Source organism: Phalangium opilio, unplaced genomic scaffold (assembly GCF_054372755.1).
Source record: "Phalangium opilio isolate 3A_F unplaced genomic scaffold, DU_Popi_V2 ptg000017l_1, whole genome shotgun sequence".
In the NCBI taxonomy this organism is placed as follows: domain Eukaryota; kingdom Metazoa; phylum Arthropoda; class Arachnida; order Opiliones; family Phalangiidae; genus Phalangium; species Phalangium opilio.
This window is the reverse complement of record NW_028324151.1, coordinates 10,947,947-10,975,499: the sequence shown is the minus strand read 5'-3', so window position 1 is coordinate 10,975,499 and position 27,553 is coordinate 10,947,947. Positions and strand designations below refer to the sequence as shown.

The 27,553-nt window shown below is 37.3% G+C and overlaps 1 protein-coding gene across 3 annotated transcripts; it reads left to right on the top strand.

The window, feature by feature from the left end:
* The first annotated feature begins 193 nt into the window (after nt 1-193).
* LOC149703735 (cytochrome P450 4V2-like) lies at nt 194-27,553 on the top strand. Of its 3 annotated transcripts, XM_089866989.1 has the most exons (12): nt 6,448-6,669; nt 16,159-16,271; nt 16,350-16,435; nt 16,733-16,932; nt 17,034-17,103; nt 25,659-25,782; nt 25,845-26,000; nt 26,059-26,232; nt 26,291-26,357; nt 26,973-27,152; nt 27,213-27,380; nt 27,465-27,553. In XM_089866989.1, exons 1-11 carry the CDS (start codon nt 6,666-6,668, stop codon nt 27,368-27,370), a joined length of 1,332 nt encoding a protein of 443 aa, XP_089723115.1. In that variant the 5' UTR covers nt 6,448-6,665; the 3' UTR covers nt 27,371-27,380; nt 27,465-27,553. The 3 variants fall into 3 exon arrangements, with proteins under 3 accessions (XP_089723116.1, XP_089723115.1, XP_089723114.1); XM_089866990.1 differs by lacking the exon at nt 6,448-6,669 and adding an exon at nt 194-397 and having other exon boundaries at nt 27,213-27,553; XM_089866988.1 differs by having other exon boundaries at nt 27,213-27,553.

Below are 27,553 nucleotides of genomic sequence, written 5' to 3'. Positions count from 1 at the left end.
GCTCAGCGCTTATTCATCAAAAAAACCATCTAATCAAAAACGGATTTATGTAAGAAGAACGTTGAACGTAGCAAATTCACTACCCATCCTCGCATACTTTATTGAGAAACTTCGTCTGCTTATATTTTGACTCCACCCACAAATAAGGGACTCCCATCAAAACAAGTAGTCGATAATAATTTGCTACGTTAGTACACAGCCCACTCGATCACGCAAGTTGCACTCGCTATAGAAGCCCCTTCAAACAGCCAAAAGTCAAGAATATGACCGATTAGTACTCCTTGGTAAACGAGTCTAAGAATTAGCATTATGTCTATGGGAAAAATGCCGTTTTTTGAAGTAAAATGGGTGTAATTTCGCTTTTTGTGGATCAAATGTCGTGAAAATTTAAGAAAAGGTGCGTAGTAACGTTTTCTAAAGTCCTACAAATTTTCAAGTTTCAAGAGTGAATAGTTTTTCAGTAAAAAAATAAAAACTAGGCCCAACCGATAAAGTTCGTCAAAGCAGTCTACGAATTAGCATTATGTCTATGAGAAAAATGCCGTTTTTTGGGGTAAAATGGGCGTAATTTCGTTTTTTGTGGATCAAATGTCTTGAAATTTTATTGAGAGGTGCGTAGTAACGTTTTCTAAAGTCCTACAAATCTTGAAGTTTCAAGCGCTAATAGTTTTTCAGTAAAAAATTAAAGACTAGGTCCAACCAATCCAGCTAATAACGCCTGAAGGGAATTCCCTTCTGATAACGTTCTTCATCAAAATACTGTATTTAATATCTTATATTTGATTTATTATTACAATTTACTAGTCGTTAAAACAACTTGGCAAATATGTGAAAACCAAGTACTACAAGTATTGGGGGAAAAATTATTTATTTGAAAAATTTGCCCAGCGCGTTTTAAAATGGCTAGAAGTCATCCAGAGTTGAAAAAACCACAAACTGAAAGTTTGATAATTTTTAGAAAAATAACTATTAGTCCTAAGCCTTTCAAAATATTATCTAAATTTTTAGTGTACTTTAATTTACAAATAGTAAAAAAATCAGGAAGCTAGAGCTTACATTTTTCACTTTCCTATAAAAGTTTGTTCATCAACTCGACAATTCCCCCTAACATTTCAGTGCTTTTTGTCTCAAAAATCTAGACTCGTTCATGTTTTTACTAGCTTTTCCACTACATCCCCTCGATTCTTGAAAATGCATGGGTTTTGAATTCTTTGAACGGGCTTCTATAGCGAGTGCAACTTGCGTGATCGAGTGGGCTGTGGTTAGTACAAAGAAAGAAAAACTACTGTACTTAAAAAAGAAACATCAATTATTTATATTCTTAACTTTAAAACTTAATTCCACTAAATCGGGAGTTATATCGCATTGTTATTTGTTGTCCACTTTGCTTTTTTACCACTGGCGTAATTTCAAAAAAAAAAATTATTTAACCACGAAAATAGAGATAAGAATGACATTCTCGATCTCTAGAAGTCGATATATGCAGAATTTGTGGGTGGAGTCAAAATATAAGCAGACGAAGTTTCTCAATAAAGTATGCGAGGATGGTACCAGAGCAGTGTTGTTCTTGGTAGTACAAATGTACTTTTTTAGTACATTTTCAAATTTCGAGTACGAAAAATACATTTTGTATTTTTGGTAGGTTATTTAGTACTTTTTGGAATTTCTAGAATGGGAAGTAATTTTTAATTTTTTTGGGGGACGATTTTGCACTTTTTTGAATAACGACGAGGAAATTAATATCTTAGTATTTAAAAAAGTTGATTCTTTTTTTGGACGAACTTAATCTGGCGGACACCTTGTTTTATTTTTCAACTCACTTCCTTTTTTTAAAAAAAATAAGTCTCTACGCATGGCAAAAAAGCCAAAAGGAAAAATGAGCCAATCACTCATCGTTCTTTTGTACCCTTTGAACCCTTTCCCTGGAATTTTTTTTTCCAGAGTGGCGCTAAACTTGAGTGGGGGTCCGGGGGAAACGACTAAACGTGTTACTGCTATCGGAGTAGAGAGGTTAAGCATTCCTTAAAGTGTTAGAGTCACCAAAAATCGCTATTTTTAAAACTAAAAGGTTTTATTCCCATCTGAAAGATCAAATCTTTCTTATTCAGAATATCTATTTATATAATGCATTATAATTTTTCAAATATTATTAAAACCAGGGCTTTCGGAACCTACTCGCAGAATTTTTTCAAACTATTTTGACAGTTGAATACTCCATATACCCCTGTTGACGTCACGATTCGAGCGCGCGTGAGCCAGCGGCACGCGCGACTCCGCAAGTCCTATTTTTTTATTGATTGGTGGCGCTTTCAAAGTGACCGAATTTGACGCGCGCGCGATGTTTAAAAACTAGGCTTAGCTCTCGTAATGAAATCTGTCTCGCGCTGGTCAACCTCTTATGACGTCACCAGGGGTATATTTATAATTCCGTTTAAATGAGGTATGTGAAATATCAATTTTCTTTTTCATATTACAAAATGAATCAATTTCTATAAGACTTTTTACCTTGGATCTACTGTTATTATAACCCAATTGATGTTTTAAAACGAAAATTAGCCACTTTTCAAAAAACGTGGCACTAACACTTTAACGCTTGAGACTCTTGATGTTCCCGTGGTCTATTTAGTTTTAATTACTTGGTTTTAATTAATATGGATCGATAAAACAATTAGAATAAAATAAATAGTATTCCATAAATTAATATAAAAAAATAATCTTATAATTATATTTAAGATATTTTGTATCTTAGATGGCGCGCTAAGCGTTTCGGAGGGGGGTGAAAGTTAAAAGTACGTTTTCCCCCCTTTTTTCTGGAAAAGTACGTTTTAGAGTTGAGAAAAGTACATTCCCAAAATTGCTAAGAACAACACTGTACCAGAGGCTAAAGCTATGATCCCACGTTCTTAGTACATAAATCCGTTTTTGATCTAATCGATATGGTTTTTTTGATGTCGTGACGTAGCGCTTGACTGTTGAACACTTGGCAGATGAAAATTTGGGGCGGGATTTAAAATTTAAATTCCAATGATGCTTTTCCTACAGTAATTGGTTGCGTTCAGTAACACTCATCAGGAAAAACATCGATGTTTGGGGAAATGAAATCGGTGTTCTTTTGACGTCATAATGACGTTGCAGTTGTTGAAGGCACAATTTTGTGTAATCGATGCTTTTCAAAATGGCGACGATATTATGATAACGTTACTGCAGAGGCTTAAATAATAAATCCGAAATATTTACAAAGATATTGTACTTCAATTTATCAATTAAATCAAAATTCTGTCAGAATCCATTTTTTACCGAAATAATATATTGCTTTTTAGTATTATTATCGATAAGGATAATATTTGTCAATTCTACATTATTTTAATTGTCGCGGCGCAAAATGACGAAATTTACGTCATGAATCCGATGCTCATCAAAAAAACCTCCTCTCACAGCCGATTTTTCTGATGGGCATCCGATGAGCATCATGACGTCACGCCCAAAGACGCGAAAAACCGTTCAGTAAGACATCGATGTCATCAGAAATGATTACCTTACACGAAGTTCACTTCAATAATGGTTAGTACCGTGGACATCATCTATGAAGAGAAAACCCGAAAAAAAAAAAACTTTGCAACAGTGAAGAGGCGTGATTTTTCCCCCTCCCGACGCGCGCTAGTCGCGAAGAGAAACATTTTTCCTCTCGAGAGAGAACTGTGATAAATGGCCACTGCCAAGATAATCTGACGTTTCCTAGAAACGGCGGGATTCAACTGTATTTCGCGCAAGTGAGAAGCCGCTGCATAAGATGCAACCATGATACGATTGTAAGAAAAGCACATTTTTCTCACTACGCGACGCTAGTGTTTTTATTTTCACCTCTCTGCCTCGCTGTTCGGGAGGAACGGTACCGTTTCTAGCCTGTAAAAATACTTCATAGATGATGGCCGGCGCGAGGTAGGGAGAAGTGAACTTCGTGTAAAGTAATATATTTCTGATGTCATCTTTTAGTCATCGATGTTTTTGATGCCGGTTACTGAACGCAGCCCTAGGCTGCGTTCAGTAACACTCATCAGGAAAAACATCGATGTTTGGGAAAATGAAATCGGTGTTCTTTTGACGTCATGATGACGTTGCAGTTGTTGAACGGCACAATATTTTGTGTAATCGATGCTTTTCTTAATGGCGACGATGTTATGATAACGTTATGGCAGAGGCTTAAATAATAAATCCGAACTATTTACAAAGATATTGTACTTCAATTTATCAATTAAATCAAAATTCTGTCAGAATCCATTTTTTTTACCGAAATAATATATTTCTTTTAGTATTATTATCCTTAAGGATAATATTTGTCAATTCTTCATTATTTAAAATTGGTGGAAAATGGGATGTAGTTCACCCCATTTTTTTATCGCGGCGCAAAATGACGAAATTTACGTCATGAATCCGATGCTCATCAAAAAAACCTCCTCTCACAGCCGATTTTTCTGATGGGCATCCGATGAGCATCATGACATCACGCCCAAAGACGCGAAAACCCGTTCAGTAAGACATCGATGCCATCTTTTAGTCATCGATGCCATCTTTTAGTCATCGATGTTTTTGATGCCGGTTACTGAACGCAGCCCTAGTATTAGTTTTCTTTACAAAACTACTTCCACCATTCAAATGGACATAATTTTCTTAAAAAAATTCATTATTTGCGAGCCTGTTAATAATTGAGATGAGCCATTTGCGCTTTGATGGTAATACGTTTCCTCAAGTCCATTTTCGAAAACAGCGCTAACTTCAAAATGTCACTTTACCGGTCAACAGCCTTCTACGTCACTGTGACGTCTCGACCCCATCAACCAAACATCAAGAAAACAGCGATTTCCTTGAGAATTTCGTTACTGAACGTACCCATGGTTTAAAAATCAGTGAAATTAATCGTAAATCAGTCAAATCACTAAACAAAGCAGCCAAATCAAGAAAACAACAAATCATTAAAATCACTAACAAATCAATGCCAAATCACTCGAATCACTAGCAAATCATTATCCTTAAAACTTCACAAAGACGATCCGAGATTGTCAATTACTAACTTTTTTTCTAACTCAAGTCTGTTTGATATTAAGCTTAAAACCTTCTTAAACACAAAATAGTCAATATGAAGTTGCATTTTTTTGAACTCGCGCTCTTAGAGCAAAGGTGTGAACTATAAAATTGTCATTTAAAAGTTATTACATAAATCCGTATGTTACCGAGGAGAAAGCAGAGATGAAGGGGTTCTACCTTCCTTCAATAAAGTTCATCAGAGATCATAAATAGGGTCATTCACATTTTACTTAAATAAAATAGAATAAAATCTTGATTTATTTTATATATGCAAAATAAAGTGAACCCCGGGGTATGGTGTTAGATGTACAGTATAAGGTAAACCGGTTAAATGGAACTTGTAACTGGCAAACAACTTTAGCGAAAACGTTTATCCTCATTTTACATCAAAATTTAATTACAGATTTGAAAATTAAGAAATCAAGCGGGGAATTAGAATTGCATAACGAGTTAATAAGAAATTGATTCTACACCACCGCGGGTCGAAAAGTTGGTCTTTCCATCAACCTCAAATCATGTTGCTTAAGATATTGCTTTCCGCGTTTCAAGTGATGCATAAATTGATGGCATTTATATCGTCTCTGCTTATAAGTATTCAATCACCGCAAATTTTGGATTCGTATCCAAATTACGGTTTCAAGTCGGTCTTCGCCTTTGGTCACGCCAGATTTATAAAGCTCCTTCCACCCGTTAAAGACATCAGCTCCACAACTTGTAAGCAAAACGTTTTAAACCAAGTGTATTAGTTTGACTGGTCCTGTTGTTGTTGTCCCTGTCCTCGGCGACGTCGTATTACAGTAACCCGCTTTCGGCGGTATAAAATTTTTCATTCGTCATTGAAGAAAGAGAGTGAATGGGAGATGATTGTGGTGCGCTGATATTTTTCGATCGTGCATTTTAAAAGGATGGGGATTATAATAGTAAGTTTAAGCATTGCATTTAACTGTACTAGTAAGGTTAAGCGTTGCATTTAATTGTACTAGTAAGGCTAAGCATTGCATTTAATTGTACTAGTAAGGTTAAGCATTGCATTTAATTGTACTAGTAAGCATAGGCGTAGAGTTCTATAGGCCCGTGGGGCCCGAGCCTCCCCCAAAAAATATTTTGAGGAGTCCACATTTGTCACCTCTAATACAAAAATCTTGAAGATAGTGACCTCATAAAAATAATATTAACGCGTAACTGACTGCAAAAACCATTAAAACCACTACAAGGGAGTAATTTCCAAACAGTTTTATTCTTTTTCGGTTGAAACATAAAAAAGTGTAGTTTCAATGAGAATTTTTTTTGTAAATGGTTGAAAGAGAGACTGTGAGATGTCCGGTCTCTGGTAGCGGCTGGCAGCCCATCCTAACCAGTTTGGCTGGGTTTTCATGTTTTTCTCGTCTATTAGATTTAGATGTTACAACAAAAAGATTGACAGTTTGCGCAAATAATGGAGGGAATGAAGGATAGGATAGAATAGTGCAACTGGTCTTCTGAAAATCATGCTCTAGTCTAATATAGTGCGACTGAGGGAGGATGCGAAATCTGAAGGAAATAGGTGCGCGGTGGAACGGCTTAGGTCCGGTGGGACGCAAAATATGGGTGAGGAAGACTCGGAATAGGAATTTAATTTGTCATTGAAAAGGGAAAAACATAATATTCGATGTTTCTCATAAATTTTCACAAACCTTTATTGGGGTCAAAATAAGAAATTAAACAAAACAAGAAGGCCCCAGCCAAAACAGAGCCCATCGTTTGTAAGGCTTCATCTATCGAGAACATTCTATCTTTGGATTAGGTATTAGTTAACCTTAATCCCCATCCATTTTAAATCCCCATTAAATCCCTATCACTTTTAAAGGCATCAATAAAAATCACCAATGAAATAAAATATTCGACTTTCTGCTTTTAACAGTGCTAAAATGATTACCCTGAACCACTAAATAACACTTATTCCCATTCCCTTTTAAAATCGGCAATGACTTTTTAGTGAGGAGCGCCTCGACGCGCTACATTCAACGTACGTTCCTAAAATAATTACATGCAACCCCTAAGTAACCTTAAACAAATTCCCTTTTAGCCACATCGTAGTATACGATGAGGCTCTTATAGTCTGTCAAACGAAAGAAGAGCCCTGAGAAATTTGTCCAAATTGGTGTCGCCACCATCGACCCCATAGTTCTTTATCAACTTCTTTTGTTTTGTCAATAGTCGTCTGCTATTATGTCATTAAAATATATTGCAATGCTAGTTCAACAAAGATAAAACTGGTGTCTTGTCGTTAATTTTGTTTTATATTCTTTAATACTCGATGATCGTAAAAAACCATGAAACATAAACATATTAAATATATATTGCAAAATGTATTGGTTCTATTGCGATTAAGCCTATCTGTTTATAGCAGACTATATTACAGACGACTATTGACAAAACAAAACAAGTTGATAAAGTACTATGGGGTCGATAGTGGCGACATCAATTTGGACAAATTTCTCAGGGCTCTTGTTTCGTTTGACAGACTATAGTTTGATCTGCCCTGTTGTCATTCTCGTAGTAGTAGTGCCACAGTCCTGCCTTTGGCAGTATCGTTCGTCATTTTTGAACGTCGAGAGAAAATATTTTTCTTTTTAGTTAACGTTACAGTTCACAGGTGGAGTTTTAAACTTAATACAAGGAAGAGGTTATATTTTTTTAAATTTTCTTCCTCCTTGGAGAATCGAACCGCGGACCTATCGCTCGCCAGCCCAGTACTAAGCAGCCTCGCCTAAAACCGTTTGCTAAGAAACGCTCGCGAATAGGGGACTAGTCTTGGAGAGTTTGTCAGAGACAGGGTCCCCTTCCTCTCTCTCTCTCTATCTCTTCAACTAGGAGTCATGATCTTATTTGAGGCCAGGAGATATAACTTCGCGGTAGGAGAGGCAAAAAGTATATTATATAAATTTTAACCGACCGGGAATAAGTTTTTCCAATTGATCTCGTTGTTCTAATTTACGTACTTTACGTGGCTAATATTTTTGTCTTGACAAACTTGTTAAAATCACTAATAAAAATCCCTAGTGAGTGAAAATTACCATTAAAGAATAGCTCCTCGACGCGTTGTCTTTAACAGTGCTAAGATGATTACCCTTAACCTCCAAGTATACATTAATCCCAATTCCGTTTAAAATCGACGAGTTTCTAGTGAGTAGCTCCTCGATGATTAACCGTAATTCAGACATAACCCCTAATCCCCATCCAATTTAAATCACCTATCCCTTTCAAAGCATCAATGAAAATCACCAATAAATCTCTAACCCCTTCAAAAACATCAATGGAAATCACCAATGAACGAAAATTTTAATTAGTGTATAGCCCTCGACGCCGTTAACAATGCTTAAATGAACCTTAATAGAAAAACAAAGTTTTAGTGATTGTCCCCTCGATGAGTTACCTTTAACAGTGCTAAAATTATTACACACGTAACCCCCAATTAATACACGCACAGAAAGTTTAAGTTTACCCACGCTTACTTATCGCATCTTATAAATTTTTAACATTGACTTTGATCGTTTGAAAGAGAAAGAATACGGTAAAACACCGAACTTGAGTTCTTTTTTTGTGTAGATTCCGAAGTTTTTATTTTATAGAAAGTTCTTCGGGTTCTTAGAATATTTATGGTTTGAAAGGTGAGAAATTTTAAAGAGAGTATGAAATTTGCCAGTTTATGTAGGGTAATATGACAAATTTGTGTGTTCACAAAAGACATAGAGATACCAGTGTTTGTTCATTAATATACTCACAGAGCATCCGCATTGTAGTGTCATAGATAAGTCATAATATCCTTTCTCCTTTAAAATCACCAATGAATGAAAAAGATCACCTTAACACAATTATCCCTGTGTTAATGTATATGTGCAGAGTCATGGCAGAGTACATTCCTAATGCATTGTTATAGACAAATCATATTCCTCTCCCTTTTAAAATCACCAATCCCTCTTTTCATTCTCCCTTTAAAAACGAACAACACTACTTCTTCTTCTTCTCCTACTCCTTCTACATCTACATCTTCTTCAGACCAAGTCAAACTAATACCCCCATCGTTAGATGTACATCAAACTATGTGGTTAAAAATCAAACTTACATCTAAGGGAGGTTTGTACTTTATAACCTCTATGAAATGTCTCCTTTAAGTTTTCAATTTAAATTTTGGGATATTTAGGTTAAAATTTTATAGTTATGCACTAAAATAATAATGTTCAAAAATAGAAAGTTAAGGTTTTTTAAAATTGAATCAATCCGTCCACCATAATCTAAGCTGCGGGAGATTTATGGAGCTAGAGAAGCAAGCCGTGTTCTTCCAATTTATTTCTTGCTGGTGCAATTTCACTGCAGACGGAAACTTTAAATACCTATAGATATTACTCTCATAATTAAATAATTTTTTTAACAAGAAGGCCCAAGGGCTGGGCTACCCACACTAGTAGGGTTGTAAATTTTCTTTCTTTCTTTAATTGGACTTTACACTATGCAATAAAATTTTAAATTTTTAAAATTTCAACTCCTTCGGAAGCCTAAAGTAAAACTGGTTCTCAGTCCCTTCCAAGCTAACTCTGTTCTTCGAAATTCATTAGGCCTAACAAGCAACCGAACGTAAGTGCTAACGAATCCAAACGCTATACACATGTGACATCGCAGTCTGTTTAAATTATTAGAAAAATGGCGTTAAGCTGAATGGGTTATATGGTATATAACAAACATACTTTTCACGTGGCTTTACTTATCTTTGGAATGTCACTGTTCAAGTTCGAACTTGGGGGATGAAGCGTAAAAGGGACTGTTCTGATTTAGAGAAAGGATTATTTCTGCTAGCAAACGAAGGCTAAAATGCTTCACTTCCATTGCGCCGAATCCCAATCAACCGAACCCAATCCCATTCGACCGTAAAACCCGCACTTTGGCGGATTTATTATTCGGTCCAATGGGACAACCCCATTGCACCGAAAAACCCGCACTTCGGGTTTTTCCCGATGGAAGTTAAATAAATAAATAAAACAATTTAAGACCTACGTAAAATGAACACTAGATAAAAGCCTTTTCTAAATATTTATTTTAAAACTAATGATTGTAAGAACAAAATAGTAATAAATCAGCAAAATATGACATAATAAAACCAATTTCTAATATTTATTTATGATTTGATGTTATATTCATCATAAATATACTTTAAGCCAGCCGTTTTTATATACTTGAAGTGTATAACCGCTCCAAAGAGGAAGAGACGTCCTCCTAACCAAACCTAACTTAACAGTAATTTTTTCGAAAATGCATATTATTAGAGAAGTCAAGGAAGACAAACATCAATATTTTGGAAAAGGCGTAACACTGTTAAGTGATTTATAAAATATTACTACCCGAACTTAACCAAATAGTGGCGTTTTATGTTATATTCATCCTGAAAATACTTTGAGCCGGTTTAATAAAATTGAAGTGTATAACCACTCCAAAGAGGAAGAGACGTCCTCTTTACCAAACCTAACCTAACAGTAAATATTTGGAAAAGGCATATTATTTGAGAAGTCAATGAAGATAAACATCAATATTTTGGAAAAGGCGTAACATTGTTAAGTGATTTATAAAATATTACCAACCTAGCTTAACCAACTAGAGGCGTCTTATGTTATATTCATCCTGAAAATACTTTAAGCCGTTTTATTAATATAATTGAAGTGTATAACCGCTCCAAAGAGGAAGAGACGTCCTCCTAACCAAACCTAACCTAACAGTAATTATTTGGAAAAGGCATATTATTTGAGAAGTCAATGAAGATGTTGTGAGTGTTGTGAATGTACAAATAGACCAAAAAAGATTATCACTGTATAATAGGCCAAAAGGTTTTTTGGATACTAATAACTGATAAGAATTCTTGTATAAATATAGCTCACATAAGCCCATGCGGCATTCTCCGTTTTACCTACCGATCAGTCTGCATTCTGTTCCTTTAACTTTAAACGACTTGTTAATTATTCAACAATAAAGAAGTTTTATGCTTAGTTAATATTGTGTTTTGACTTGGAAATTATTACATTAAAACCCAACACGCAAACACAACAAAAATGGCGACGGAGCTTTACGCACTCTCATAAGTACTTCACGGTTCAAAGTGCTTACCCGGACCACACCGCAGTTCTTTTTCAAGGAGGTACCGTTAGCGGAGAATCAACTCAAGACTAGCTACAATGGATGAAGAAGAACCCAGACACACTCTTGCTTCACCTCGACTTTTCGACACCTTCAATCCAAGACAAGAGCCTTGGGCTATTTACTCTGAAAGACTCGAAATATTCTTCGAAACCATGGCGATCACTGCCGCTCCTATGAAGAAGGCACACCTATTGACGTGCATTGGACCAGAAGTATATACGACTCTACGTGGTATCTTGGCACCAGTTAAACCATCAGCGTCCACGTATGAAACAATTGTCAGTACTTTAACGAAGTTCTACAATCCCATTCCTCTCGAGATCGCTGAACGACACAAGTTCTACAACCGCTCGCGCAACACTGGCGAGTCAGTATCTACTTATTTGGCTGAACTACGAAAATTAAGCGAATTTTGCGAATTTACCGACCTGGAAAACATGCTGCGTGACCGATTGGTATGCGGCATAAACGACCAACAGATCCTGGACCGACTCATATCCGAAAGTGAACTCACCTTAGAAAGGGCCACCACCATCGCGTTAACAATGGAGAACGCTGCCAGGAACTCGAAAGAAATGAAGCGCACTCTCAACGCCACGAACGGAACGAATGGAATTAACGTTATCCACAGTCGAGGTCACGAGTCACGCAAACGACACATGCGCACGCCGCAACCAACACAGCAAGCCAAGCCATCGCACCAGCGACTCTCAACCCATTCCGAACCCCGAGGTAGACGACGGTGCATACGATGCAACGATTACGATCACGTACCAGCGACGTGCCCATACATCAACACCACCTGCCTGAAATGCGAAAAGAAGGGACATCTTGCAAGAGCATGCCTAGCTGAAAGGACGCAAAGCAGAAACAACCGTCACACAACACATCAGATTATGATGTCAAATTCAGAGCAAAACGGGTCAGCTACCACAGAAGAACACCATGGGTACGAGATCTTTCACTTAACGCCTGGCAAAGAATTTCAACATTCCGCGCCGCCCAAGCCGACCATAATTCACTGTAACATCAACGGAAAGTCCACGGCCATGGAATATGACACCGGCTCTGCCTTCTCTATTATGGCGATGGACATGTTACAAACCCTACCCGAGATTGGCCAAATCACGCCCTACACGCAGAGTGGATTAATCGCGTACAACGGCGAACCTGTACCGATCTTGGGACAACTCACGGTAAAAGTCGACTTTGCCGGAAGAACTGCAAGTTTGCCACTGCTACTATCCAACGATCACCGACCAACCATATGCGGACGAGCTTGGATATACTCACAGCTGCGTATCGAAGATCCCGTATTCCAAACTTTGGGAATCAATCGCGTTGAGAACGAAGACTTAACAGCGATCTTGGCCAAACACCACGAACTCTTTTCGGACACCATGGGATGCCTAAAAGATGTCGAAGTTCACCTGCACACTAAGCCCGGAATCGTGGCTAAATTCTACAAAGCCAGGAGCGTACCATACGCACTTAAAGACAAAGTGAACGAAGAACTAGATAGACTCGAGAAACTGAAGATCATCGAATCGATACCACACTCAAACTGGGCCACACCGATGGTCCCAGTACTGAAGTCATCAGGAAAAGTTCGAATCTGCGGCGACTACAAGATAACCGCAAATCTCATGATCGACACCGAAATTTATCCTTTGCCGAAAGCTGAGGACATTTTCGCGAGTATGGCCGGATGCAAGGTCTTCGCCAGATTAGACATGCGCGATGCTTACAATCAACTCAAGCTGGATCAAGAATCGAAGATGCTCGTCGTGATCAACACACCTAAAGGCCTATACGCCTACAATAGACTGCCTTTCGGTATTGCATCAGCTTCGGCCGTCTTTCAGAAACATATGGAGATACTGCTAAGTAAGCATGACTACGTATACCCTTTTCAAGATGACACTCTATTGGGTGGCAGAACTGAACAAGAATGCCTACGCAAGCTCGACGCAGTATTAACCACCATGGAGGAAGCCGGTCTACGCCTGCGAAGGGACAAATGTTTATTCCTCGTGCCATCTTTGGATTTTCTCGGGTACCGCTTGGACGAACACGGCCTTCATCCACAAGACTCAAAAATCAAAGCTATAATGGAAACACCTGTTCCTACAAACGTTGACGAACTACGATCATTTCTGGGGTTGTTCAACTACTACTCGAAATTCGTTCCCAACAACGCAACCTTACTGGCACCGTTATACGCCTTATTGAAGAAATCCTCACCATGGACTTGGAGCGAAACTCAACAGGAGGCTTTGCAATCGGCAAAACTGGCACTCAGAAATTCAAATGTCTTGGCGCACTTCGACACCACGAAGGAGGTTCTTTTGGCATGCGACGCTTCCCCTGTGGGCATCGGTGCAGTCATCTCCCACATCGCGGACGGCAAGGAGCAACCAATAGCTTTTGCCTCACGAAGCCTAGCACCTGCAGAGAAGAAGTACCCACAGATAGAGAAAGAAGCATTGGCATTAGTGTATGGAGTATCGAAGTTCCGAGACTATCTACTAGGACGGACCTTCACACTCGTTACCGACCACCAACCGTTGGTATCCATACTGTCGGAAAAGAAACCGATACCGCCAATGGCCGCATCAAGATTGCAGAGATGGGTGCTTCTGTTGTCTGCGCATAATTACCGAATCGTTTACAAGAAAGGTAACTCTAACTCCAACGCATATGCCTTAAGCCGACTACCCTTGCCAGCCGACGATTTGAAACCGCCAGAACCCCAAGAATACGTATTAACAATAAGTTCGTTGGATGAAGGAACCGTTTCTCTGAAGATGATGACCGAAGCTACCAAAAAGGACCCCACTCTACAAACTGTCATGGACCATCTAAAGAACGGATGGCCCGCGAAACACATGATCGCACCAGAAATCGTCCCGTACTTCAACAGACAGCAAGATATGTCCATATCTCACGACATAATTCTTTTGAATTCAAGAGTCGTGGTCCCGCACGCTCTCCAGCAAGTCCTACTGAAAGAGTTGCACGGCGCCCACGACGGCAAAGTCAGAATGAAGTCTAAAGCACGTTCCTCGATCTGGTGGCCGATGATTGACGAGCAAATCGAGATCACATCAAAGACATGTAACATATGTCAGGAAACTGCACCTGCTCCACCAACAGTTCACAATGCATGGCCTATCGCCAAAAGCCCTTGGGAACGTGTACATTTGGATTATGCTGGTCCTGTTGAAGGTAGATATTTACTTGTAATCGTGGATGCGTACACAAAATGGATAGAAGTTTTCGTCAGGAGAACACCCTCGTCAGAAGCAACGATATCGGCTCTAAGAGAAACCGTTGCAAGATTTGGAATCATGAGGACTATAGTTTCCGACAACGCTACGTGTTTTTCAAGCGAGGAATTCAAACACTTCGTAAACTCAAACGGAATGAAGCATATGACGATCGCACCACATCACCCATGTTCCAACGGGCAAGCAGAAAGAAGCGTCCGTATTATCAAATCAACTCTCAAAAAGATTTCAGGAGGAACTTCCGAGGAGGTCGACATGTTAAGCTGCGGTCTGGAGAATCATAAAAGCGGATCACTCGAAAATCGTCTCGCGAAAATTCTACTCAACTATAGATGTACACCTACGAGTTCTGGAAAATCCCCCGCTGAGTTACTGTTCGGAAGAACCATCAATAATCGATTGAACACCTTCCACCCAAGGAACGCAATAAGTCAAAATCCGGAAGAAAAAGGACTCCATGACGCAACACGAAAAAGCAAAGTACGTCAGTTCGAAGAAGGAGATCCCGTATTCGCTACCAACCATAGTAGAGCCAGTAAACAAAAATGGATTCGAGCAACAATACTTGGAAAACTGGGCAATATGATGTACTTGGTCGAATCCGAAACCGGACGTCACCGCAAACATATCGACCAACTGAGGAATCGCAGCCACAATGTTGAATCACAAACCGCCGAAAACCCAATGGTTCAAGAACTGACCGCCGGCACAAATCTCAGCAGTTGCTATCCGATATCCAGGGACACACCCGAAGTGAATCACCATCCCCAGACGCGCATCAGTCAGAGTATTCAACAGAACAGCGATCCAACAACAACACATCACAACCAAGCAGGACTAAGAACCGAGCACTTGCAACCCACAAGACGGACATCAGGTCGAAAGATCAAAGTACCGGACAGACTAGGTCTTTAAAAAAAGGGGTAGTGTTGTGAATGTACAAATAGACCAAAAAAGATTATCACTGTATAATAGGCCAAAAGGTTTTTTGGATACTAATAACTGATAAGAATTCTTGTATAAATATAGCTCACATAAGCCCATGCGGCATTCTCCGTTTTACCTACCGATCAGTCTGCATTCTGTTCCTTTAACTTTAAACGACTTGTTAATTATTCAACAATAAAGAAGTTTTACGCTTAGTTAATATTGTGTTTTGACTTGGAAATTATTACATTAAAACCCAACACGCAAACACAACAGAAGATAAACATCAATATTTTGGAAAAGGCGTAACATTATTAATTAATTTATAAAATATTACTAACCTAACTTAAACAAATGGTGGCGTTTCCAAGGCAGTAAAAATATATTTAAAACGCTTTCATTAAAAAACGACATTTATAGAAATTAAACTACATGGCATTTTTGGGGTCGCTGTTTTCGACAAATAGAGTCGTTTGAATTGTAAATACCAAACCCGCCGTTGGGCTAAATTCATTAAAAACATTGACGGGATCCGGTCTAATGGGAATTCGGTCTAATGGAAATCTGCGCAATGAGAAGATACCGGCTAGCATGCCTGTTGGGCTGAGTGTTTTCTTTACGTACTTTTGATAACAGGAGTTAATTCTGCATTGCTTACATTATTCATTCTAATTGAAGATCTTTCAACTTTTAGATGCTTTGGAAACCCTTATGGGCATGTCTTCGATATTTCGTCAAGAAGGACTTTTCCATTTCAATTTATTTACTAAAAAAATCGTAATACTGGTTGATCCAGATTTAATTAAGGTAAGACATTTCCTAAGTATGGTGACCAATTTGGGAATAGCCTCGCTAATTCCCGCCGAACTGGCCACTTGTTTCAAGGTTGTACTAACCAGTAGCAAACAAATCAACAAAGCCGAATTTTACAAGTTACTCCGCATGTTTTTAGGAAATAGTTTATTAACGAGGTAAGCGAAAGGAAATATTATACTTCTTATGATCAGCAAAATTGAGACAAAACCATTTAATTGTCTATTTCGAAAATTACATTCAGAGAAACCAAAAAACGGGGGTGTTCTTCTCAAACTCGCCAAGAAGCTCCGCTAGAGACAACGCGAAATAGCTAGCCTCCCGCGTTTTCCGAACTCGTGCTCCGTCTGGCATTGTTTTTTGGCGCGAGGGAGAATACCCCAATGGCGGTCACGCCCCTGTGTGCTGGTTTTTCTGTGAATGATTTTTGAAATGGTCTATTGCCCAATTTCCAGCGAGGCAGATCTTTGGAAGAAACAGAGGAAATTGCTCAATCCAATGTTTCATCTCAAGGGCATCAAGGAGTTTGTTCCCATGGTGAACAAACACGTGAAAAAGATGGTCTCTCAATTTCAAGAAGAAATCTCCGGATCTAATTGCAAGATTTTAGATGTAGCTGATTCAATCGAGAAGTGCGCATTCTACATAATTATGGGTAATTTTAGAACACTTTGATACTTGACATTGAAGCGATAAATCGAAAAAAGTCTTTCTTTATTTAAAGCTAAAAACAACGTTAATTATTTGTTCTTACAGACTCTGTTTCTGACGTAGATTATCAAAGTAACAAATATCTTGGAGATATCTTTTTCAAAGCCGTTAAAAGGTAACAACATATACTCAATTCCTCTAGTGGATTTAACTCGCAATCCTCAGCTTTCCCTACACTCTAAGAAATTACCGTAAGCAAACCGTTAAAACACTGTAAAATGTACAGTCATACGACTGTAACAAGTTTCGCCGTAAATTTAACAGTCAATTTAGTTTTTTCCTATTTCATGTTATTTGCCATTATAATTAACGGCCAAATCACAGTAGCTATTCCTGACTGTTAAAACAACGGTCAAAAAAGTTCTTTTTGTTGACGGTAACAAACCATTACATAAAACAGTGCAATGTGGAAAAGAGAAAGTCACTGTTAAAATGAATTTGAAATCGCATTATTTTCATCAGACGGTACAAACTCTAAAAAAAAAACAAAGGTTAACCGTTGAAAAAAAAGTATTCATTGTAAAAACAGGCGTCAAATATCACCTTTTCTCGACTAAGACTCAGCTTTAAAAAATCCAATATATAGTATTGAAAAATTCATGTATAGAAATACATACTCCATCCTTTTTTCTACAGTAAAACAACATTAAACCTAACAGTTGTTTCTACTGTAGTTAATGTATAATTCAATATAAAATCCGAATCTAATCTTCCTAAAAGCAGTGGAGGATTTTCCCTGAATGATAAATTCTACAAATAGATCGTATAATAGAAGTTTAGTCGTTTTGAGAAACGTTATTCCTAAAATAATTTTAAACATAGTTTTTGTTAGCGTTTGACTTCTAGCGTACACCTTTTTCATAATCTTTGTAAATTTAGGGTATATAAGGCAATTGATTCACAATTAGTTTATGTAACTAAAGAAGAAAATAATTAACATAAATTAGATATCTTAAACTATTTATGTAAAACATCTGTTAATCCTCAAAGTTTATATAGAAGGAGTAATGAAGATTTTCTATGAAGTCGACACACTAATTTCATTTCAAAGTTAGTATTTAATAATACAGACGTTGCTTAAATGCATTACAAATCATAGAAATTTTGTCCAAGGTTAATATTTTAGTAAGGATATCTTTAGTTTATTAAGCAGATTTCTCATAAAATATCAAATAGACGAAGACTATAGTGGAACACAACTAGATCTTATTTAACGAGTTTATATGAAGGAAATTAGCAGAAACGTTTCATATTTCATAATAAGACTGCAGCTTCTACTCCTTGGTTCATACTCCTAGCTAGTTATTCTTCGTGCTAAGATGTTATGTAACCTTACAGACATTAATATGGTCTTTATCACGATAAAAGGAAGATATGGGAAATATTTTTCGGCATAGCGTTGCATTTAGTAGTTGCGCAGATATAAAGCTCTGCTTCATTTACACATGCCAAATACATCTTTTAATATTCATATTTTAAATGGGGTGTTATCAATTAAATTTAGCTTTACTACATTTATACATAATCTAAATGCAGATCTTTACTAGATGCAAAGGAAGTGATTAATTATGCTACAATTTCTTTCGATGTTATATTGGCTAGGAATGGACCGAGAGGTTAAAACCCCCATCACAACCGAGGCTCGAGCTATGAGGTATACGGTGAAAATTATCGCTGTTACGTGTCCTCTATTAAACTCTCTGGAAAGCCCTAACGGCTCGGAACGAGCCGAAAGTTATGTACACGTTTAATAAACGTATAAGTTCACTATATATAATTAAGGGTCATGAACGTAACTTTAAAGCCGTAGTGCTGAGGTATGATCAGACTCTATCATCCATTCACTTCTGCATATTCTCACTGTCTGAAGCTAGTTCTGGGCTAATAGGACAAAACCTAATGATTTATGAATGGGCATTTTATTGGTGTAACGTCTTTTTAGTTTACGGCACTATCGTTTTTGAAAACCAAGCGAATTTTACTGGTTAATAATATTTTTTATTATGGGATCATCGAAAACCAAATGTTACCCGAATGTGAATATTACCAGGATATTACGGGAGAATAAGCTTTTAATTTACGGTGTCATTGAATACAAAATGTTGCGTAAATGCGAAGCTCGCGTTTCGGGTACATTCAAATTTACTGGGCTCACATAAATTCAATATATATGAAATTAAAATCAAGTGCATGGCAACCGTTCATTTTGGCGAAGATGTAACTGTAAATTTTATATGCAATACACCGTTAATTTAATGGACATTATTATTTCAAAATTAATTTTATTTAATCACAGACTTAAGTATGACAAAGCTGTGAATTTACATTCCTACCAGTTGCGTTTTTTGCTAACCTTTTGCATTTTTTTCCAATGTAAATTTGACATTATTTTTCACGGTCAAACTACTGGCAGCAAGCTGCCGGTAATTTGACTGTAAATTTTACGGTAATTTCTTACAGTGTACTTCAAACCATTTAATCTAGTATTCTTGCATGAAACTTAAAATGCTATATAAGTAAAGAAAATTACGTATTAGCTATGTGTGGAAGGGGTGGTGAGGGCGTGTTAGTGTACTAATGTAGTAACAGTATTCATGTTTTCTAACTCGCTAAGTTAATAGTCGAGATGGCCCAACAGTTGCGTTAAATTAAGTTCTTACCACGCCTAGCTAAAATGGTCTTTTCGTCAATCCAACACCCACATACAAAACACAAACATACATACCCACACACAGAAATCGAAAAGTCTTTCAAACTCGTTGCATTTAGAACCCATGTATTAAAGGGTCAGGTGAAGTTTTGAACAACAACTATAATAAATAACAGCAACCCAGCCTTTATAAATGGTGCTCTTTCCGCCAGTGGCGTAGGAACGGGGGAGTACAGGGGTACATTGTACCCCCCTAAAATTTTACTAGGGCGCCTAAATAGATCAGAAAGGGCGCCAAATTTATAATCAAAGGGCGCCAAATTGATACTGAAGTAAAAGGAGGTAAATAGACCATTTTGGTATTAGGTATGGCAAAAAACGTAGAGAGCTTATTCAGCTTATCAAAGACAGCTCCGCAAATTTGGAGCTCTGTAGACCGCGCCTGCGCAGAGATGAATACTGAAATGACCTATTGTGAAAATAAAGCGGACACGGAGAAAACTTGTTTTAAAGGCAATGGCAGCAAGAAAGTTTGCGCGACAAAACCCAGTCATTTTCTGGAAGTTTGCATCTTAATCATCTGCCTGCCACTACGCTTCAGCAAAAGAAGTTTCTCTATATCGAAGCTTTTAAAAACCTATTCAGGGCCGGAAATAAGCACAGGACACTGAACGTTGTTCAGTAAAATTTTATTATGTCCCATAATTTTTTAAAAACTAAGGGGTCACTGGACAGTTTGACCAATAAAGTTTTGATAGCTTGACTATGGAGATGAGACACTATTTTTGCACACTGCAGTGCACAATGTCCTGCAAATTTTTCAGTCAAACAGGAGGTCACTGGATATATGTCCTATAAGAATTTTTTCTTATTTCCGGCCCTGAACGCACTTACACCCAGATGTCCTATATTTCCAATAAAATTCTATCTTTTAGAAAATATCCTATTTTTCCCTACTATTTCACAAATTGTCCTTCAAAGTCCTATATTTTTGGGATTTTGAAGTAATTATTTATAATCCCAGTTGCATGACGTTTTAAACGTAGAATTAGCGAGATCTCATTTGGTCAGATAAAAAAATCGAGGAGCTCGCTTCGCTCGCTCAAGATATTTTTGCCTTCAATGTACCCATAATTGAATTCAAATAATTTTTAAAGTATACCAATTATTTTGCATTCTGAACTGCGTTCCAATTGAATTTCGCCTAAGACCTTTCATCTAAAATGTCCAAGTTCACAGATTAAGCTCAATTATAGCACAGACTTTTAAATTATCTCAAATTATAAAAAATATTTATAATTAGTTTTCTCTGAAAATTATCTCTTCATACCTGACCCTTTTAAATAGCTTGATTTGGTAATTTTCAGTCACTTTTAAGTCTTGTTTTGCTTATGATTTTTTAGATATTAGTCACCTTTCCAAGTAAATCAGAATGTGTGTTCTGTGTGAGTCCTTTAGTATTTGATGAGATCAAGATGTGACGTAACGCACTTAAAAGAATCATACATTCTCACTAAATAAAACTATCCGCACTGGGTCTTATCATTTATGAGTCCTATATAATCCTTTAGTTTTATGAATCCGGTCCTATAAAATCCGATATTTTGACAAAGGAATCCTGTTTATCCAATAAAAAAAATTCTCTAAAAGAGTTGGTGCCCTGACATACGGGCAACAATGACTCAAAAAGAATGAATCATTTAGTGATAATCTAAACATATCCAGAGAGGATTGATAAAAATTTCTTGTGCCGAAAACCGAGGGGGAAACCACTTGTGAAATCAGGTGTACAAAATTTTTGAAATCACAATTGAAGTCCATAAATTGTTTTTGAAGTCTCTATAAATCGCAAAGTTTAGTTGAAATCTCGGAAATCTTAGGAAGTCCCTAGAGAATCCCTTGAAGTCATGCGAAGTCCTTGGAAATCGCTTGAAGTCAGTCGAAGTCTCTCGGAAGTCTCTTGAAGTCATACGAAATCGCTTTGAAATCCCTTTGAAATCTCTTGAAGTCTCTCTGAAGTCAAGAGAAGTCATACGAAGTCCCTTTGAAATCTCTTGAAGTCTCTCTGAAGTCAAGAGAAGTCATACGAAGTCCCTTTGAAATCTCTTGAAGTCTCTTGGAAATCTCTTGAAGTCTCTTGGAAATCTCTTGAAGTCTCTCGGAAATCTCTTGAAGTCTCTCGGAAATCTCTTGAAGTCTCTCGGAAATCTCTTGAAGTCTCTCGGAAATCTCTTGAAGTCTCTCGGAAATCTCTTGAAGTCTCTCGGAAATCTCTTGAAGTCTCTTAGAAGTCATACGAAGTCCGTTGGAAATCTCTTGAAGTCAAATGAAGTGGTAGAAAAATCCCTTGAAGTCTATTGAAATTCCGTCTTTCATAAGTGGAAATTTCCTTTTCTTCAAATTTTATCTTCAATAGTCTTGATCAGGGCCGGAAATAAGCACAGGACACTGGAATTTTAAAATGTGCCATAGTTTTGTTAAAAACTAAGGGGGTCACTGGACAGTTTGACCAATAAAATTTTGGAAGTTTTGATAGCTTGACTATGGAGATGTGATACTATTTCTGCACACTACAGTGGACAATGTCCTATAAATTTTCCAGTCAAACAGGGGGGCTGGTCTCTATCCCTCAATTTTCGGCCGTTTTCGGAGGTGCAATGCTACCAGACTCTTGTGCCAGACACTCTTCCCCAGAAATGTTTCCTTTTTGGACTTATTGTCGGCTGCTAATCATTCCGTTTTCAAGGAATATTCGTAAAAACGATATATTTTTGTTTGTGGCGAAGTTTAATTGGCTTAATTTAAACTACTATTTAACTAAATTGGGAACCTTCGAAATACAGCATACAAGCAGCCAATTTAAAAATTGTGTCTTCTAGTTCTCTGAACTATGAATTCGAGTATGAATCAGACGATAATCAGTTTCAAAAACCTGAGGGGTCGGAGGTTTTGGAAACAGTGTACGGGATTTCGAAATCCAATTTGATTTCTTCGGATTTCGTTTGATTTCGTCGGAATTCAATTGATTTCGTCGGATTTTGTTTGATTTCAAAATTCGATAAAATCCAACGGATTTTGCAATTTTTCCCGTGATTTCCTCGGATTTTTTCCATGATTTCGGCAGATTTTGGGATATTTCAATTGATTTCGTTGGATTTTGTGATTTCATTTGAGTTTGGATTTCGTGAATTTTGTAATGGATTTCGCGATTTCGTTACTGATTTTGTGATTTCTTTGTTGACTTTGTGGTATCTTTACTGATTTTGTAATTTCTCTACTGATTTTGTGATTTCTCTACTGATTTTGTGATTTCTTTACTGTTTGGTTATTTCTTTATTGATTTCGGATTTTTTATGAGATTTATTAAGTTGGATTTCGCGGGTAGCGTACGGGATTTCATGAATGACCGACCCCTTGCAAAAACTACTGCCCAAGCGCTCACTGGCGTGATTGAGTTAGCTATGCCACGACAAAAACTTCTTTCCGTAAATAGCGGCCGATCACGTGATCATATTTTCCCGCGTGAAACGTCGCAGAATTCTTGAGACATAAGCGACGATCAAATGGATCAGTATACTATCCGGGCTTGTATCTGCGCCATATAATCAAGAAGGAATTTACTATAAGAAGGCCTAAAAAGGCGTCCGGTGCGCGCGTGATAGTCGACAATCCCCCCTCATGGGTGGGGGGAGGCTGGAAAAGAAGGCGGGACTTAATATTTTATCTTACTCTATGTTTCCACCATCTATCTCTTTTACCTTCTCGTTAAGCCTTGGTTTGGTTTTTGGAACTCACGAAATCATAAGTATAGTACACTTGATTCGATTTTGAAACAATTATAGAACGAACGATTTTCACGTAGAGACAAGTATTCAAACTCCATTAAGTTAGGTTCAAAACCTTTAACTAACTTGTTAATGGCAATTAAAAACCATTCCCTAACCGTTTCAGCACCGCTGGCAGCCTCCATTTTCTGCTTACTTTGCTAGACGTTTTCTTTCTCTATTCGGAATACGTCAATCGCGTCTGTATGACCTATCCCCGCGGGATCCAATAGGAAAGCGCAGAGCAATGAGGGACATGAAAGGGGTGGGGCTTACTTGTCCACTAACACCGGCGTAAGAGTAGAAGCGTAAAATCTAGTGACTTAGGCATTCTTATAGTAAATTAATTCTTGATATAATTCTGCATAGATAATTGCTTTCGGTTGCTCTGCACCTTAGTACTTAATAGCGAAGTACATAGATATTTTTTAATTATTACAATTTAATGAAGTCTTGAGAAAAAAATAGAAATCGGCTTTAGTCTATAAATTCTATTGAAGTCACTTGAAGTCTTTAAATTATGTTGAAGTCACTAGAAGTCTTTAAATTATGTTGAAGTCACTAGAAGTCTTTACAAATTCTATTGAAGTCACTTGAAGTCTATAAAATGTAATGAAGTCACTTGAAGTCTCTAAATTATATTGAAGTCACTTGAAGTCTTCATAAATTGTATTGAAGTCACTTGAAGTCTTTATAAATTGTATTGAAGTCACTTGAAGTCTTTATAAATTATATTGAAGTCCCTTGAAGTCTTTATAAATTTTATTGAAGTCATCTGAAATCAAATACAGTTAGTGAAGTCTTTGAAGTCGAATGAAGTCTTTGATAGTTCAATTGAAGTCATTTGAAATCTGAAATCAGGTGTACAAAATTTTCTTAGTGGTTTCCCCCTCGCCGAAAACTATCCACAACGAACAACTATCGGCCGCCGGTTTTTGAAAAATCATAATAATTCACCATTTCGCATTTCACTGTAACTAAAGTACCTTGTTAAATGTATTTTTCGATATTTTTCTTATCTTGGGGGGGGGGCGCCCAAATCCACATTTAGACTGTACCCCCCTAAATTCGAAACGTTCCTACGCGCCTGCTTTCCGCCTGAAACTGAATCTCTCATTCTAGCTTCCTTGCCCGTATTCCCCATCCTCCCTCGCTAACCCCAAAAATCGGAGTTTAGAGAAAATATTTTATTTGAAACGCGTTCCAATAAATCGGCTTCGATACATCCGTCAATCACATTGAACCTAAACTTGATTGTTGCCGCAATCTATGAGGACGTTTTCTTATCAAGGGTCCTAGCAAACTTGTTTTGCGTCCATCCGAAGTCAGGAAAACTGCTTTAAACTCGTATCATAGCGCTAATGTACTTACTTTCGCAATTCTTTCACGTTACGAGCTCCAAGGTCACATAGGGGATCTTTGCTTAATCAGTTTCTTCCCACGCTTGTTTATCGTGTACCCCTGGCTACAAAGATACAGACAGCCAAAACACCATCGCAAGAACTAGGTCTGGTTATCTAATTACACCTAGTTAAAATCGGATTAGTGTTTCAAATGCCCCAGTATCGTTTGCTTGAGTTAAGACGGAACAAATGGTATGTGGATCCCAAGATGGGGCTTCAAAGTTACCAGTCCACTAAAGTCCTTTCGTTTGATGCCATATGTAACGTCTTTGTTGTCCACATAACGGATGTTCAATTATATTTTGGGCTTTAAAGATAGATACGTTAGAAGAAAAATTAAATATTTATGTACGCCGTATGTACTATAAGAAGTGTTATCTAGTTTATTAGGGAGAAGGTATAAATATGCCACATTGCCAGATTTATCTCCAGTCCAAATGTATTTCCGAAGTTAATCCCCGCCTCTAAATTACAAGCAGAATCTCGTCGGTTCTTGAAAACTCACGTCAGCGCGACGCGAATGACGACAATTACGTATTTTCCGACTGAGGAGAGGTGAAATAGCCCGGCCTCCTTTTACGTCCCCCTTGTATTTTGAAAGGGGGACTGGGACTATGGCGCGCGAATACTTGGGCAACTTATACCTTCTCCTTAGTAAACTAGATATCACTTCTTGGTATTATATAGCTCAACTATTGAAAGAAACATCAGTTACCTAAAGTAAATCTGAGACAGTGAAAATCAGTTCTTAGGCGCCCTAATTAGTAAGAACTAAAAATATCATTAAAATTAGCCTAGAAGAAAGCTTCAGTCACCGTTTAGTTCGACCATGGTTGATATCGGACAACATATTCAAAATGACAGCTAAGGGAAAAGAGACCGTAAATGCAGTTAAAATAACAGATGACACTTTTAAGGTAGACACTAATTCAAATTCGGACTAGACACATTCCGAAAAAAACCACGAATTCATTCGCAGGCAATGTTGATGAGAAAGAAGGCGAATATGAAAGAGCCCGACGATAACGTTCGAAGCGTAAACTTTATGGATATCATTCTACATATGCTCGATAAAAACCCCGAATTGATGAGTGATAAACAATTTCGAGACGAATGTTTTAATATCGTTGGAGCGGTAATAAACGACAAAAAGCGCCTTAAATGTAAATGGTTATATAGAACTAATTTGGCAGGGTTTCAACACCAGCACTACTGCTACAACATTTACACTGTACATGATTGGTCTTTATCCGGAGATTCAGGAAAAGGTCTACCAAGAGTTGATTTCCGTCTGTGGAACGGACAACGAAAGAGACATTGAATACAACGACTTAAAACACTTGACCTACCTCGAAAAAGTCATTAAGGTTAATTTTTGTTAATTAGCTACTAGTTTTGTAAATAGTGAGAGCCAACCCTTTGCAGGAGTCGCTAAGGCTTTGTCCTCCAGTTCCATTGATTGGTCGCGAGCTCACTCAAGACTTAAAAATAGGTTCGTTTTAACGTACCTTTCTTTCTTACTATAATAAACATTAATAGGCCTAATTAAACTATTTTGCCAAGTACCGTGTTAATAAAAGTAAATAAAAGTATCCTTCACTATTTGTTCAACGTCTAAAATTTAGAACTGATCATTTGGCTTTAATCCACTATTACTTATATTTCAAAATATCTTGATAAAATAATACCATTTAAAAGAACAGTTTAGTTGACATAGCATTAAACCTTAAAAGAACGGCCTTTTTCTAAATATAAATGGAAAAATATAAAAAATAAATGATCTCTTATTACAAAATAATTAGCATTTAATTAGTTTTAAAAACGAGGACCACTGCGTTGGTTTAGTGGCGTCTGCTAAATTGAACCTCTTAGCCCTACCTAGCTTACCCTAACCTTTCTCAGGCTATGAGAATTCAACCAATCCCGTAGGGGGGCACTACACCAATGGCAGCGCAGTAGTCCTCGTTTTTAAGACTAATTAGATACTAAATATTTCGTAATAAGAGATCAACATTTTCTTTGAAATTTTTTCCCTTCATAACTAGGAAAAGGCCGTTCTTTTAAGGTATAATGTTATGTTACTTGACTTTTTCCTTTAAATTTTAAGGCGACAAAACTCTTAAAAAGGGGATTGAGTGCTGCATCTTGATACAAGGTGTGCATCGCGACCCCCGACATTTCCCCAATCCTGAAGTATTCGACCCAGACAGATTCAATCCGGAGAACAACGAAGGAAGACACCCATTTTGCTACATCCCATTTTTAGCTGGTCCCCGCAATTGCATCGGTTCGTTAACAACTTTCCTTCAATAATTAATAACTTTACTTAATTTCATCTGTTTTTTAGGACAAGCATTCGCCGCGATTGAATTGAAATTATTTTTAGCGAACGTTCTTCGAATCACATCGCAATTACCTAGGGATAAAGTAATCCCTGGTTATGATGTTGTCTCAAAAATTTATGAAATGCCCCTCCATTTTGAGCAAAGAAACCAGAAGAATTGAAAATATTTATGTATTGTATTTTACTTGTTGAACATACAATGGCTAAAGGTCTACTTTTCCGAAGTAATTAATGACTAAATTATTTTTTCTGTAGAACCACACAAAACAATTAATTGATACAATATTATTCTTGTTATCCTAAACGATAAAGATGTTAACTTAATAAACGATATCGTTTCCTGA

What these genes read in the sequence shown, in the direction of transcription:
- LOC149703735 (XM_089866989.1), top strand. An exon ending in TTGATCCAGATTTAATTAAG is followed by an intron (nt 16,272 to 16,349) that starts GTAAGACATTTC and finishes ACTTGTTTCAAG; the next exon opens with GTTGTACTAACCAGTAGCAA. An exon ending in TAACAGATGACACTTTTAAG is followed by an intron (nt 25,783 to 25,844) that starts GTAGACACTAAT and finishes ATTCATTCGCAG; the next exon opens with GCAATGTTGATGAGAAAGAA.